General features: G+C 48.4%; 4 protein-coding genes across 4 annotated transcripts; 3 read left to right on the top strand and 1 right to left on the bottom strand.

Annotated features, from left to right (window-relative positions):
* Window positions 1–251: 251 nt before the first annotated feature.
* On the top strand, window positions 252–3,758 carry PENARI_c009G07512 (putative C2H2 finger domain protein; the record flags this gene model as incomplete). Its single annotated transcript, XM_022631923.1, has 1 exon — window positions 252–3,758. The coding sequence occupies one exon, from the start codon at window positions 252–254 to the stop codon at window positions 3,756–3,758; it is 3,507 nt and encodes a 1,168-aa protein (XP_022488376.1).
* A 1,196-nt stretch (window positions 3,759–4,954) lies between these two features.
* Window positions 4,955–7,244, top strand: PENARI_c009G05168 (putative C2H2 finger domain protein; the record flags this gene model as incomplete). The annotated part of the gene is made up of 5 exons (XM_022631856.1): window positions 4,955–4,960; window positions 5,025–5,662; window positions 5,722–5,985; window positions 6,044–6,640; window positions 6,701–7,244. 5 exons carry the CDS (start codon window positions 4,955–4,957, stop codon window positions 7,242–7,244), a joined length of 2,049 nt encoding a protein of 682 aa, XP_022488443.1.
* Window positions 7,245–7,424: 180 nt separating this feature from the next.
* PENARI_c009G01132 (uncharacterized protein) lies at window positions 7,425–7,768 on the bottom strand (the record flags this gene model as incomplete). Its single annotated transcript, XM_022631734.1, has 3 exons — window positions 7,425–7,480; window positions 7,540–7,666; window positions 7,730–7,768. 3 exons carry the CDS (start codon window positions 7,766–7,768, stop codon window positions 7,425–7,427), a joined length of 222 nt encoding a protein of 73 aa, XP_022488272.1.
* A 2,267-nt stretch (window positions 7,769–10,035) lies between these two features.
* Window positions 10,036–14,190, top strand: PENARI_c009G02901 (uncharacterized protein; the record flags this gene model as incomplete). Its single annotated transcript, XM_022631792.1, has 10 exons — window positions 10,036–10,125; window positions 10,188–10,258; window positions 10,312–10,370; window positions 10,428–10,482; window positions 10,534–10,625; window positions 10,674–11,045; window positions 11,100–11,420; window positions 11,485–11,768; window positions 13,541–13,569; window positions 13,626–14,190. 10 exons carry the CDS (start codon window positions 10,036–10,038, stop codon window positions 14,188–14,190), a joined length of 1,938 nt encoding a protein of 645 aa, XP_022488069.1.
* Window positions 14,191–14,981: the final 791 nt, after the last annotated feature.

Genomic DNA, 14,981 nt, shown 5'->3' with positions numbered 1-14,981 from the left:
GATCTCCTGGGATCGGCCGCCCCCCAATCTTTTTTTGTCTCTCTTCATATCTCCAACTTGTTGTCACTTCCGTGTTGGAAGTTCTTCAACATCGCCCACCTTATTTAGGGCCGGACCGACAGACAGTTTTAATCGCCTATATAATATCGAACCTGCATGGACCACTTCGCCTTTGATCGGCCTCTTTGAAGTCGCCTGTGCTCAAGGCGGACATTTGCGCTCGATCTTGGGAAATAAACAGCAACGCAAATATGTCGCTGGCCTCGCCCCACAGTCAGGGGCTTTCACCAGACAATGCGCTTCAAGATCGTCACGCGCCAGATCCCTATTTGTCTGCGGCATCCGACCCGGAAGAAATCTATTTTCAAGCCAGTGCCATTCGATTAACACCGTCGGGGAGTCCTGGGCAGACATTGGGCTCCCATGAGGACGCTCGGATCGACTCCACACTGCAGACGGGCTATTTGGACCCACGAAATGATTATAACAGCACGTGTACCTCCCCGCTTTCCGACAATGCTTTTGTTGAACCGCAGGCGATTGAATTGGCCAGTGGCTCGAGTAGCTGGCGAGATGAGAGCTTTTCATCCTACCGGACAGACACCTCCGTACCTGTCGATCCCGCATGGTCTTCGCCCGTGGCCCCCAATGTGTTTAAGTGGACAAGGACAAGCTCGGAGCAAAATCAGAATCAGAATTCATCCGTTGCCCTGCCAAGTCTAGAAATTGACGATACCAACACCGTGCAGTCAATTCCTAGTTCTTACCAAGCTGGTCTCGGTGTCTCTTACGTCCCGTTAAATGAGCCATCCCGACTCGGCGTCGCGACTAACCAGGAGCCAAATCACGAGTTGGCATCGGACATGACTAGGGGAAGGAGCCCCGTTTTCAAGATTGAAACTTTCTCTCGAGGCGATTCACCCAAAGGACGCACAACTGGCCACCAGAGGCACCGCAGCCAGTCCTCTGCGCATTTATCCGCAGCGGACCCGAACGATCTATCGAGCGAGTCCGAAGGTAGTGAATCGGATGATCACAAATCCAATTCATCTGTCTCGGTCAAGCGATCTCCTAACGGCACATGGATTCGACACCCTTCTACACACTTAGCTGGCCTCGACCCATCCTCTCGTGGAAACGAATATGTGCCGAGTCCCAACGATGTCCTCATAAAGCGAGAAAGAGAGGAGAAGAATGAGGACATCACACACTGGTCTGTAACTGTGAGCAGGGCGAACAGCGAGACCGGCGATGAACCACCTAGTCCTCCGCGCCGACACCATGTCCCAAGCAGACTTCGAGCGAGGAGCACTGGAGACCGTCCCCTGAAAGAAGAGGACTATTTCAGCTTGAAATATCGCTCCGTGGACCGCTCGTTCCCCGGACCTGGAGTTCTGGTACACGAAAGCAGTGACGAACTGCTCAGCGAGGACGAGGAAAGTATAGCCACTGGTTCGGACTCTATACCGGCCAATGTCGATGATCCAGGCAGATATGATCGCAGCACACCCGAGATCTATTCATCGCTTGGGCCGAATCAACCAGATGAAGGCCTCCGTTTATACCCCTGGCACGATCCACCTCGTGACTCGACGCCTAGATCAGAAGCGATGCAGCCGACTAGCTCCACCGATGCTATGATAGCTTTCCAGAAACGCGTTCGAGATCTGGAAACGGCATCGCTTACAGCGACAATTGATAACAACAGCATTATCAACGTTGCTACATCTCTTGAGAAATTTTCATTAGGGGATCAACCGAAGAAGCGTACCAGCCTTTTAAAACGTCCTTGGATCCAGGCGTCTTCGAAGCTGAAGCGTCAAGCTTCCGACTTATCCATCATCAGTCAATCCAGCACCTACCCTGGAATTCAGCCGCGTGAAGAACCGGAACCCCAACCGAAACCAAGTTACTCGCCCCGGAATGTCTTCTCAACCCGTCGGCATTCACGGTCACCGAGCTTGACCAACGCACTCCTTTCCATGTCTAGTCAAATGGCCGCCGTTGGGGGTAGTCGATCCGTCCAAGCGGTCTCACCCGCGCCCTCACCAAATCCCGAGAGACATTCATTAAGTCTCCCGCTTAAGGGCCGAGGACGAAGCAGAAGTGAAGTTCCCCGACCCTCCAGCCCTGGGTTGATCAATTTGATGACCGCTCATGGTGGACCACCAGTCCCGAACATCACCTCACCTGGGAGGTTCAGCTCAGACGCTGCCTATACACCAAGAAGTACATTCCTAGACGTAGAACCCATTGGTGTGAACGACAACAATGTCACCATAGGCGACACAAAGGGCATTGTAATGGACTTCCCAGCTGTCCAGAGTCTTCCAGACCCGACAATTGAAGGGTTCAAATCGCAGATCATGCAATTGAATCCGAGACTTGAGCCGGCCTTGCTTCACCGTCTTGCACATGAACAAGATCGCCGCTATAAGCTCCTGGTCGGATTGCAGCAAAACCACTCTCATGCGGTCGCCAATCAGACATGCAAGTCTCGCACATTTTGTTTCTCCCAAGGCGGGAAAGCTACTATCCTACCGCAGTCCAAGGCTCCTATCGAATCCGAGACAGGCCAGAGTCAATTCCGAGTCAAAACCTTCAGTCCAGGACATGAGCAACAACATGCTACAAGTGACGGTACAGTGGCTGCAGCACAATACCCACCCGGAGTGCCTCCCCCACCGGTCAATCACCTCCCTGCTCAGTTCGAGTGTCCCATTTGCTTCGAGGTTAAGAAGTTCCAAAAGCCGTCCGACTGGTCTAAACACGTTCAAGAGGACATTCAACCATTCACCTGTACATTCCCTCGCTGTACCGAGCCCAAGTCATTCAAGCGTAAAGCAGACTGGGTCCGCCACGAGAACGAAAAACACCGACAGCTGGAATGGTGGACCTGCGCATTTCCCGAATGCCATCATACGTGCTTCCGGAAAGATAACTTTGTCCAGCATTTGGTACGAGAACACAAAATGCCAGAGCCCAAGCTCAAGACCGGCATGGCCTCTGAAGCCGATATTGTGCAGAACAACCGAAGAGAAAAGGATGTTAAACGTTTATGGCAAATGGTCGAAGAATGTCGGCATGAGACCGACCGAACCGCCCAATCAGAGCCATGTCGATTCTGCGGGAATGTCTGTAGCGACTGGAGAAAATTGTCGGTCCACCTTGGCAAACACATGGAGCAACTCGCCATGCCTGTCTTACATCTAGCGAAGCCGAGCGCCCCAAGCCCTGCCAACCTGACCAGCCATGCCAACCTCAAGGAGGAACCGGTTCGCGGATCATCGGCAACCTATCCCTCTCTTGCGTATGGACATGAACCGCTCGAAACGTCATCAAACACCTACACAACCCGAAACACTAGCACGGCCATCCCTGCGTTCTCATTTAACGGCCCGCCAGTCGAGTTCCCCACTATTTCTGGCAGTCCACTCATCGAGGAGCCCGAGTCCATGCCAGAGTCCATGACTGATTCGCTCACCCCTGACCAGTATGCGTACGGAGTGGGCCAGTTTGGCTCAGCGCTCCACCCGTCACAGGCTCATGCCCAGGCCCAGACTCATCCCCTGCATCAGAACTCATTGACGTACCCACCCTACGCCGTTCCGAGGCCAAGAACTCCAGAGACGGAAGCTATGAACTCGTATCCAATGCAGTTTCAGTCCTTGTACCCCGCAGATGGCACTTATGCTTATCAACCCGACCTTAACTACTCTTCTGCCACTTATTCCTCGGGTTGTTCTTCCCGGATGTGATTCTACTCCCTTGATCACTCTTATCTTCTCTTCACCCTTTATTCATTTCTTTTGTTTTCATTTTCTCTTTTCGAATGTCTCTTTCTTATTCCCCCTTGTCATTGGCAGGCAATTTGCATCAATTTTCATCGGCTATAGCGCCACAGGTGGCACATGAGCAGAAACGGAATCTGCCACTTTTAGCGAGTTATGTCGGAATGATGGCTATGATGACCCCCTTTTACATCACCACATATTTAGGGAACTCCGTTTCAGACCGTAAAAACCGGACGCGCATAGCATATGAGGCATCATATTGTATTTGTACTTTTCCTATTTGGTACTAGAGCGGGTTCAGGATCCACGGGTTGAAATGAACCACTCCCTAGTTCCACGCGAACTACGTCCGCCATCCGTGGATAGTTGAATAGCTGAATGGCAATAACTTTATGAGAGATGAGACATGAGATCGACGCCCAAATCAAACTTTCACCGCGTTTCAGGTCTCAGAGTCAAATCCCCCTGCACATCGTACTCTTCGCTTAAACGTGCACTATTTCATCCCTTGCAACATGGCATCGCCGATCACCACCCTCCCATGCCGATCGCACACCCTGTCAGAGTCCGATGCGATCCTTACTTGCTGCAGCCTCCTCCCTGTTTCGTTCGGGATCTTCGTAGGCTGAGCCTTTTTTTTTTGTCTTGCATGCCTCGTGCAGGGGTTGTGCCGACTTACGTTGTGCGTACGTGTAGGTTTGTTATTTGTAAGCTGACTATACTTGTATTTGTGAATATGGGCTGATCCAACTCCGGGATATCGGGATCTTCGGTGGAGATGGGATCTAATGACTAGGCAATAAGCTAATAAGCCTCATCTTTAATCCATATAATGCAACTGTACATATACAGTAACTTATACAGAACAAGTTAAGATAAGTAGCCGGGGCTGTGCAATCAAGGGATGACTGACTTGCATTCCACGCTGGCACGCGAGGGCGAACTTTACTTTTTGTGATAATTATACATTCCGCGTGGTGAAGTCGGCTCGGGGCGATGTGGAGCGTGTCTCTCGCGTGTTGGGTTTTGGCATTTGTATGCATGAGGGAGACATTTAATACTTTGCCCCTCCCGCGTTTTCTGTTGGATCTGACTTGATATTCTCCATTCTCTCTCTATACTCTATCCGGGACAGCCCCTCTAACTTTTTACCTATTACCATGGAGGTTCGTGGCCCTATCTTATACACTAAACACCACACACCAATTATATACTAACCCCCACCCCCAGGACTCCGGCTGGAACGACTCCACAGATGTTCTTCAGGGCATGGATAGATCGCATCTCGATCTCAAGTCCTCATCTCTCCCCTTCGACTCATCCCAACCCCTTCTAGACCTCCACCTCGGATCAGACCTATCTCTCGACACATCCTCTTTTCTGAACCAGTGGTCCAACCCGAGAGATCTGTACTATTCAAACTACCCATCCCGCCTAACATCCGATCAGGATGCCTGGAATCCACTCCTGCTCACTGGCGTCCCGGCCTCGTCGTCTCTGTCACATATGAACATGTCCGCGCCCTTACCCGAGCAGGAATACTGCCTATCGCATCATCAATATAGTGACCCCTCTGAGAGTGGGAGTCAGTATATGGGTAGCTATTCCGCGGATTCGGGGTATGGTAGTACGAGTTGTGCGGCTCAGTCGGTTGTCGCTTCGACTTATGGGGTTGATTCGTCTAGTCCGCAAATGGGTGTGAAGGAGAATGCGGCAGGTTCCGCGCCTTCTCATACTCGTTATGCGTCTGGGTCTGGGTCTTCGTTTACTTCGGAACTTGCTGGGTCGCCGTCGCAGATGTTTGATGGAGTTTTTAAGTGTGATCATCCCTCTTGTGAGTGGAGCGGGAAGTGTCCTTCGGATAAGAGGTATGTTTTTTGTTCCTTTTGGTCGATGTTTGTTCAGAGGACTGATGCTAGGGTTGTAGGAAACACGAGGCTCGCCATCGCAAGCTGTTCAAATGCGACGAACCGAATTGTCCTCGCAAGGAAGGATTCGGGACTATCAATGACCTTGCCCGTCATAAGAAATGCGTGCACAACAAGGAGCCTGAGCGTGGGCCCAAGATGATGTATATGTGCTTCGGCTCGAGCTGCCCACGGCCAAATAAGAGATGGCCGCGCTTGGATAACTTCAAGCAACATCTCAACCGGATGCACCACGAAGAGGATGGAGATGCGCTATTGAAGAAGTAAGTTTGACTTTACATCCAGTTGAGATAAATATCATTAAATGCTAACCCATGGCAGGTCTATGGACTGGTACGACAAAGTCAACAGCCGTGAAGCAGGACAGAGCTTTGACGAGCGCAGCTCCCGAGATGAATCCGTTTCCGAAGAACAGGAAGATGTATTATCGGTCCAATCCACCACCGAGCTCGAGTCCGTCTTCCAAGAAAAGACAGGTCTGTTCACATTCGGTGCCGCCACCCCCAAGTCCACCCAATACGGTACATCAATTGCCGGCTTTGAACCATCTCAATTATCTACCTTCAGCCCATGGGGCTTGCCATTAACAAGCCAAGATCCCTCCATGGAACGGGGCAAGGCAAAGCCCGACGGATCCGTCACAGACGCAGCCGACAACCTCATCAATGCCATGACGAAAATGATAAACAACCGCGGACGCAAATCAAGTCAGAATATCGACGAGGGAATCGATCTCGAGTCCGACAACACTCAACTCTCCCACCCCCAAAGACAAATGTTACAGAAGGTCTTCTCAGTAGCCCTGGAACGGCTATCAGATGACAATGACTCCGCCACTCAAGACCCAAACAGCGACAAAAGAGGCTGGTTCCAATGTGATGCATGCCCCAAGCGGACCCGGCTGCGCTGTGAAATGAAGTGAGCAAATCCCAATCCCAGTCTCTCGACTCTCTCATCCAAGGTACTAACCAACACTAGGAAACACCAAAAACGCCACGAAAGACCATACGGCTGCACATTCCCGCACTGCGCCAAATCCTTCGGCAGCAAAGCCGACTGGAAACGTCATGAAACCTCCCAACATCTCCACGTCCCAAGCTGGATCTGCACAGCCCACGATGCGCACAAGGGAGCCCCATGCGAGCGGGTATTCGGCAGGATAGAAACATATACACAGCACGTGCGTGTGCACGGCATTAATGAATATGAAGTCGCAGCATCGGCCAGCAAGAACAGACTCGATCTGACAGACGGGTCACAGTTCTGGTGTGGGTTCTGTGATCGACGGGTTCCCCTCCGGAGTGATGGTGCTGCGGCTCTGGATGAGCGGTTTAATCATATTGATCGGGATCATTTTAAGAAGGGGGAAAGGGGGCAGGATTGGCGGTTTCCGTCTTCGTTTTCGCCTTCGGTTGATGAAATGGATCAGAGTTTGGATGTTGCGTCCCACGCTGGGTTGAAGAATCCTCCTAGAAAGGCTGCTGCTGTTGGGCAGCGGAAGCGTAAGCTTGCTGCTGTATGACATGTTGGGCATTTTAATGAATTATTGGCTGGATTTAATATAGATTCTTTTGCAATGTTTGGTGTTTTGGGACTGTTGAGTCTTCAGTTTGGAATTGTCATTGCCAATTGTTTTCGACACAGTTAGATACGGTGCTTAGCTTCAAAATACATCTATTTTACAAAATTTTCAAGATTGGTATTATTTCTGGGAGTCAGCGATTTCCCGGGCCTGTTTTTCTAGCACGGCCACTTGCTCTGCGGAGAAGTTAGCAACACGTATACTTAATCGATAGAAGGTGAAGGGATAAACTGACCATTCTTTTGCACCTTAGTCTCATCCATCTCCAACTTCAACCACGTCCAATAGATCACCTGGTAGACGAACACGCCTCCTAGGAAGACTTTGGCGAAGGGGCCCGTGAAGGTCTTATATTGATTTATCTGATAGGGATCAGCAGCTGAAAGCATAAACCAAGGAAACGTTTAACGCAATCAAATACATACCCCTTCCTTGTAGGCACTGGGCTTTGGGGATGAGTTCATTGTGGCATGTGTGGAGGTGAAGGTGCGTCGGCTGATAGGAGCACGCACGGATCGAAAAGAAAACATGGACGGTGTAAACCGACGCGCTGATTGAGAAAACATTATAATTGCAGATCAAGACTAATGTTGTTGAATATCAGCAGAGAATGAGAACATCGAAGAGCCAGGGTGACGGTCGAGGTTAGCGGTCCATTTCGGGTATAGCGGGCTTGGCATTGGTTCCTCAGGTATTCACAGTATATTTCGAGTCGACACAAATCAATTGGAATTTGTTTGTTGTTTAATCAGTATTTCAACCGATGGAGCAGATAATGAATGATATATATGTTTCAAGTATCATCTCATTATACATGTCAGGTTTCAATGTCTATCAAGAAAGGCCTTATCATAGCCGGCCTTCCCCGCCTTAAAGCTCCTCTTCTTTCTTTCCTTGTCGTATATTTTTTGATAATAAGTAGTATTCAGGCAGTCATGTTGCACCATCTAATCGGTCTGTTCTATCTTCTGGTCGCAGATCAGCCAAGTCTCGAGGTATGTTTTCATTTTCACCGTCAGGGCCATCAATGGTCATCAGCAAACCTATCTCCTCCTACTCTGTGACGACCAAGATGAGCAGATAATCTGCCCAAATCCGTGGTCCGGTACCTCAGACCGGCTTTTTGTCTATATGGCTCAAGCAGGTGCTTTGTCGCGTCAGACACTATTGGCCAACAAGCTGTCAAAGTACATATCTGCAACTGTGCGAGATGAAATTATTTCTAAACAACATCGAGAAGACTCGGAGCTTGTGCGACGGCTATTGCAGTTTATGCCACCCAACCAATGCTACATCCAAGATTCAGGAGATAAATCAACGCCCTTGGATCATCTTCTGCGCTTACCACAAGTTTATAAGCTGTCTATACTCATTCAGATCTATCTCGGCTTCCCTGGCCTCGCGGCAACCGACCAAAATGTACAGGCGGACGAATCAATACCGAATCCTCAACGACAGCATTTTGACCAGCCGTGTCAAAACTTCATTATTACTTTAGCAACCAGTATCCTCAACATCATGGCGACAATGCCTGAAGGATCTCGTGTGAATATCTTCTTAACATTACCGTTGATTATCGCGGGAAGTGTTCTCCAAACGCGCCGGATTCCGATTACTGCAATTCGGAGAGCTCACATCCTGCGCCTAGTCCAAGTCTAACGATTGAACGGGAACTAAGTATTATACGCACTACCGAATATATGATTCATCATTGGCGCTTATTCGTTCGAAACAGGTTTGGATTTATGCATAACTTTGTTGCTCTTGAGTCAATCGCTCGTGCTCGGCAGTTACTCGAGCTGGTGTGGAATACGTCTGATACTGCGGGTTATAACAATCAAGCACTGGGATCGGGTATGTTGGGCATGACACATTGGTTGAGGAACGCTTGGAGTCTATATTTGGATAGGATGTCCATTCGAAGATAGCAAAGCAATGCAAGGTCTAGGTGGGTGTGTATCTTATCCTGCATCACATTATCAGAAGATATTACAAAGGAAATTCCGGGAAGATGCTAATGACGTTCCCACGCCACTGCATGCTCGCTTCCTCCTCATGACGGCCCAAACCCCAATCCCTCGGTTATAACGTGCGTAATTTTATAATTGTGCGGAATGATCCGCGATGGTCCGCGGTTTTTCTAGCCTAAGCGTAACCGACATTAAACATACTTTATAAGATGGCAAAATCAGCCCAATAAGTGGAACTAAGAGCTGGCAGTCCTTCCTAGACCATGGCCCAACTAGAAATGCACAATCAGCATTGGAAGACCAATCGGTTTTCCAAGTACTTTCTCTCCCAGACGGGTCTAGTCCTGAATGTTAGCTTTAGTTCCGCAGTACCACTCGGTACCCCAGGCCCTCGCGTGGACGTCAGTATAAATTAGATGGATCACAACCAATTGAATCAGACCGGTACTGGTACTTTCCTTGGAGATTTAAGTTAGACAGCCGTATTTATAAGTATATATCCAATCATCTTGACTCCCTAGACAGTATGTTTTATCAACCACCCGTACTCGGTTCGGAATCTCGGAAATCCCCGCATTCAGGAGATAAGCCGCATAACGGATAGACACATGTTTATTCCGTTTATCAAATACTTACAGTTTATAGTCAGGCAGCATGGGTTTGCCACTTTTGATGCTTTATGTTCGTATAAATATTGCAGCTACCGAAAGTCCAGATCGAAACGCCTACTTTCTTCCCCACTACTTGGAACTCCACTAGAAATGGATAAAACAACCAAGAAAAGCGTTGAGTACGGTCTTTCCTCATATAAGGATGAGGATGAAGGGGTTGTTAGTGAAGTGCGGCTGAAGGTAATTAGTCAAATCATCGTTCCTGAAGCCAGTGTATTGATTTATTTTGTCCTCTTTTGCAGCGGAATTATTCTCCTTTGACTATTTTGTCTATGGCTGCGGTGTTGATGGCAACATGGGAGGCTCTATCAAGGTAAGTCCGTTGACTTGGTTACATGGAACGGGGCTCATCGAAGCGGCGGACAGTACAATGGTTTCAGCCTTGGTCAGTGGGGGCCCGGTCTCATTATTTTATGGTTTTATTGGTAAGTACGGAACATACTAACGCTGGCGGATTGTAAGATACTGACATGGACATCTAGTGGCCTTCATTGGTGCTGTAGCAACTGCTGCATCACTGGGTGAAATGACCTCAATGTGAGTTCGAGTACATCGGAATATCGGAGCATGAGCTAACACTGTGGTTAGGTACCCTACTGCTGGTGGACAATACCATTTCGTTGCAAAGCTTGCTCCGAAGAAATGGCAGTATATTCTCAGTTGGCTCACGGGATGGATAGGTGAGTTCAAAGCGAAAGTGGGCTTGACTTGAGCTAATTGTGTCTTAGGAACCTTTGGCTGGGTTGCCTTCACAGCCAGTGCACCCTTCCTGGCCGCAACAATGGTCCAAGGCCTAATCACGCTCAACTCCGAATCTTATGTCTTCCAACGATGGCACGGAACGATGATATACTGGGCACTATTGCTGGGGTCAGGCATGATGAACATATGGGGAACTCGTCTGATGGCTTTGATTGAGGATGCCTCTCTCATTATACATATTGTTGCGTTCATCGTGGTCTTCGTGGTCATGTGGGTGTGTGCTCCGGTCAAACACTCAGCCAGTTTTGTGTTTACGTTGTTCCAAAACAACTCGGGCTGGTCCAGTGATGGTGTTTCTTGGAGTATTGGAATGCTTTCAAGCTGCTATGTTTTAGCCGGTAAGCAACAGTCATTATGTGAAAGGCATATCCAAGCTGACTTTGTGACACAAGGATATGATGGTGCAATTCATCTCTGTGAAGAAATGCTGAACCCAGCGGTTTCTGTTCCATGGTGTATGCTTGGATCTCTTGTTATCAATGGTGTTATGGGATTTGCATTTTTGCTGGCAATTCTCTTTTGTATGGGGGATATGGCGACCGCGCTCAACTCTACTACCGGGTTTCCAATCATTGAAATCTTCAAAAGCGTTACTGGTAGCCCTGCTGCCGCGACTGCTATGACTTGCACTCTCATTGTGACAGCTTCTCTGGCCACTATTCCGCTGATGGCATCGACAGCGCGTATGTTCTGGTGCTTGGCTCGTGATAAAGGTATGTTGGGCTTCGAGCCAATTTTTTCAGCACTGACACACTGACGCTGACATTGAATATCTAGCCTTTCCCTTCTCAAAACAGCTTTCAAAAGTTAGCAAAAAAGACCGGGTTCCCATCTGGTCGGTAGCAACCGTCTTTGTATTCCTTTTTATTCTTGGCTTTGTCAACATTGGCTCGACCACGGCATTCAACGCAATCCTTTCTCTCGCAGTCTTCGGACTTCATGTTTCATACATGCTGCCAGTTATTTTTATGTTTTGGCGTCGTTTGTGTACACCAGAAATCTTGACCTATGGGCCATGGAAGCTTGGAGGCTTCGGTGTGCCGGTCAACATCATCTCCCTGGTATATTTGGGATTCACATGTATATTCATGTTGTTTCCTTCATACCAGCCCGTCACGCCTGTGAACATGAATTATGCATCACTGATTTTTGGTGTGGTTCTCATCTTCAGCATGGTTTACTGGTTTTGGAAAGGCCGAAAGGTTTACGAAGGGCCTGTTATGGAGGGTTCTGTCCATTAGGTGGGAACGGAACATGTGCAAACTCATCACTCAACTGATAGCGAGTTTGGACCATATTTCAATGATAATGACATCTCTTTTTATTTCAAGTCTCATGGTTCTATGTAAATTGTGTAGTGTTGTTCGTTAGTTTAAAGTGATAGATTATCACTCCGCATCCGAGCAATAAAACATAGAGATGAAATCTCTTGCCTCTTGCCAAGCATTCAAGGATTATAGTCCATCCAAAGATACCACTAATGCAGTCATCGTTCTTTCTATCCCGATTAGGAAATTAGTGCGAAAATGAACGCGATTGGTCAACACATCTGAACTCCCACCAAGAAGTATCTCAAAAGTCAACGACCACAACAGATAAGAAGGCAACCAAGACTTGGAAGCATTATATTGCAACGAGTGTCTTGGCTCTCTACGTTGAAAATGGGGTTCCAAATCAAAGACAGGTCTGAGATCTTCAAAATCCCCAATTTCCGAGGTATACCGAATGTTTAGTTTGTTTACTTCGGTAAGTCTGTCAATGATGAGGCGTCCCTTTAAATTTCAATAGCAGCGAACTTATTCTAACTTTTGTACGGCCGATTATCTTTGGACGGTAAATGAGCAGGTTGCCAATCCCATTGTTGGAGCATGGTTCCGCATCGAAAAAGGTCCAGAATCTACACCTCCAAATTATGAGTATGATGAGGTTGGAGTCATTTTGGAAGGTATAGAATCTCGGAACTTCTCTGAAGAAAAATAATAAATCTTCTAGGTGAAATGACATTTTGGGATGAGTCTGGGAAAACTGCAACAATTGGAGCAGGTGATATTTTCTACTTCCCTCGAGGCAGTACAGTTACATTTTCTTCGAAGATCTATTATATTGCGTGAAAATGTGGAAGTAGACCATTGAGCAAATTGTGATAGATTGGTCATTTGAACTTGCATTGGTTGTTGGGATGTATATATTTCGGAGAAGATCCCGAGTATGTGATTTTCTGCAATACAAGTCAGAATAGGCAATAAAGTGCGTTGCCGACGATCGTCCTCTGTCTTAGCTATATCAATTTGAATAGAACCAGTCGCAATAAAGTCCCCATTTTCGATGTTTTTTTGATCATAAGTTCACGATTTGCCTTAAAGACGCCAAGAAGTATATATACCACAAGAAAATATCCAAACCAGAGTGGTCTCCAATTAACGTCTTTGGCTTCCTGCGATGTCTCCAATTTCTAGAGAAGGATATCCTTGGACTCCCCAGGCGCCACGGAAGGTCTACCAACAGATGCCGTTCAAGAAGCTCCCCATCGAATCAAGAGAAATACGATGTCGTCATCGTTGGTGCGGGATTTGCTGGTCTCATCGCAGCACGCGATCTAAGCCAATAACACAACCTGAGAGTACTTCTCCTCGAAGCGAGAGATCGGATTGGAGGTCGTACGTGGACTGCCAAAGTCCTTGGAGAAGACCTTGAGATGGGGGGATGACTCCATTTGCAAGGTCGATTTTAGGTGATTACACTGGTGATACTCTGTTTGGAACCTGCCGTGATAGAGATAAATCATGTTGCGTGTGGAGTGACGGTCGTGACTTCGCACGGCGAGTATCTATAGGCAAAGACCGTCGTTTCGACCATACCGCTGTGAGCCATTCTCCACACACCATTTCTCCTCCTATTCACACTAATCTATCCAACAGCAACTGTCTCGGGGATATTGCATTCAATCCTCCCTTGTCCCCTCTTCGACAACCAGCCATCGCCAAGGGTCATATCAACAAAGGTGCCAAGATCCATTTCAAACTGAAAGACACGGGGCCGGGCTGGTTTACGACTGCGAATAGCTCCGACGATTCGTCCTACGTTTTCGCGTTTTCCGACCACAATGGCACCCAGGCCTCTGGTCCATCAGGGACATGGTGCATTGGTTTTGGATATAATGGCCAGTTGATGGACAAGAAGGATTACAAGCACATTATCGACAGGTTTCACGATGCCATTCACCCGACCGCCAATGTTGAAGCTTATGCAACTCATGATTGGATGAACGATCCATACACAAAAGGTGCCTGGGCTTGTTGGGGAGCCAATTGTGCCTCGCGGTTTCTCCAGGAGCTCCAGAAACCTCATGGGCGGGTCATCTTTGCCACCGCCGATTGGGCAGACAGATGGAGAGGGTTTGTGGATGGAGCAATTGAACGAGGTCAGCAAGCTGTAAAGAATACGATAGCAGTGCTCAAGAACACCAGTCGATCCAGTCTGTAACCAGAATAACTAGAATGTAAATGAAGTATGAGTTACGGTTGTTTTGAAGCGTTAGCCACGCTGAGTCAGCCGTCACATGATATCAGGTCCAGTATTGCCCGTCCGGGGCAGAAAATGGCAGCGAACCAGAGGGAAAATACAAGGGCTCCCATCTGCTGTTCTTCACGTCCCTGATTGCTCTCTGACACCTCCTCCCATCACCGTGGCCTGTCATCCCCGCACCCCCTTCAGCCGCCATTTATATCGTTTCGGGGCGTCAAAATGGCTAATACAGCCGATCTAGCGAATTCAGCCGATGAATGGAGCTTCTATAAGGCTCCATTCAGGGGGGCTCTATTCATGCGCTGAGGGTGACAATGGGCATTGAAGCAATTGAAGGGTGGCACGTGCACGCTCATTGGCCAAATCAGCATCACGTGCCCGCATTGTGGGTGGGCTCAAGGAGCGCCACAATAGTGGCTGGTGCATTCAGGCAGTCCCAATGAGCGCGAGTCCTTTCCGCCCTTCTTCTTCGAAGTCTTGAAATCTCGTGTCTTCGTCGTCTACGACGTACCTTGTTCCTTGACAATTCTTTCAGTGTTTCGTGCCTCTAACCCAGTGCCTGTTTTCCAGGACATTTGTTTTCCCACGCGTTCCCGAGTCAGTGAGACCCTTCCACCTCCCCGAATGCGCTCCACCACCGTGCCGTCTCCGCTAACCTATTGATCAGCAATTGTCGGGAGTTTTGCTCAAGACTTGCTGCCCTATTAGGCAGACCCTTCTCTTTGATCAGGGGATCCAGCTGTCGCTGG

This window comes from Penicillium arizonense (genome assembly GCF_001773325.1).
Source record: "Penicillium arizonense strain CBS 141311 chromosome Unknown PENARI_contig009, whole genome shotgun sequence".
Classification (NCBI taxonomy): Eukaryota; Fungi; Ascomycota; class Eurotiomycetes; order Eurotiales; family Aspergillaceae; genus Penicillium; species Penicillium arizonense.
This window is presented reverse-complemented; position numbering and strand designations above follow the sequence as displayed.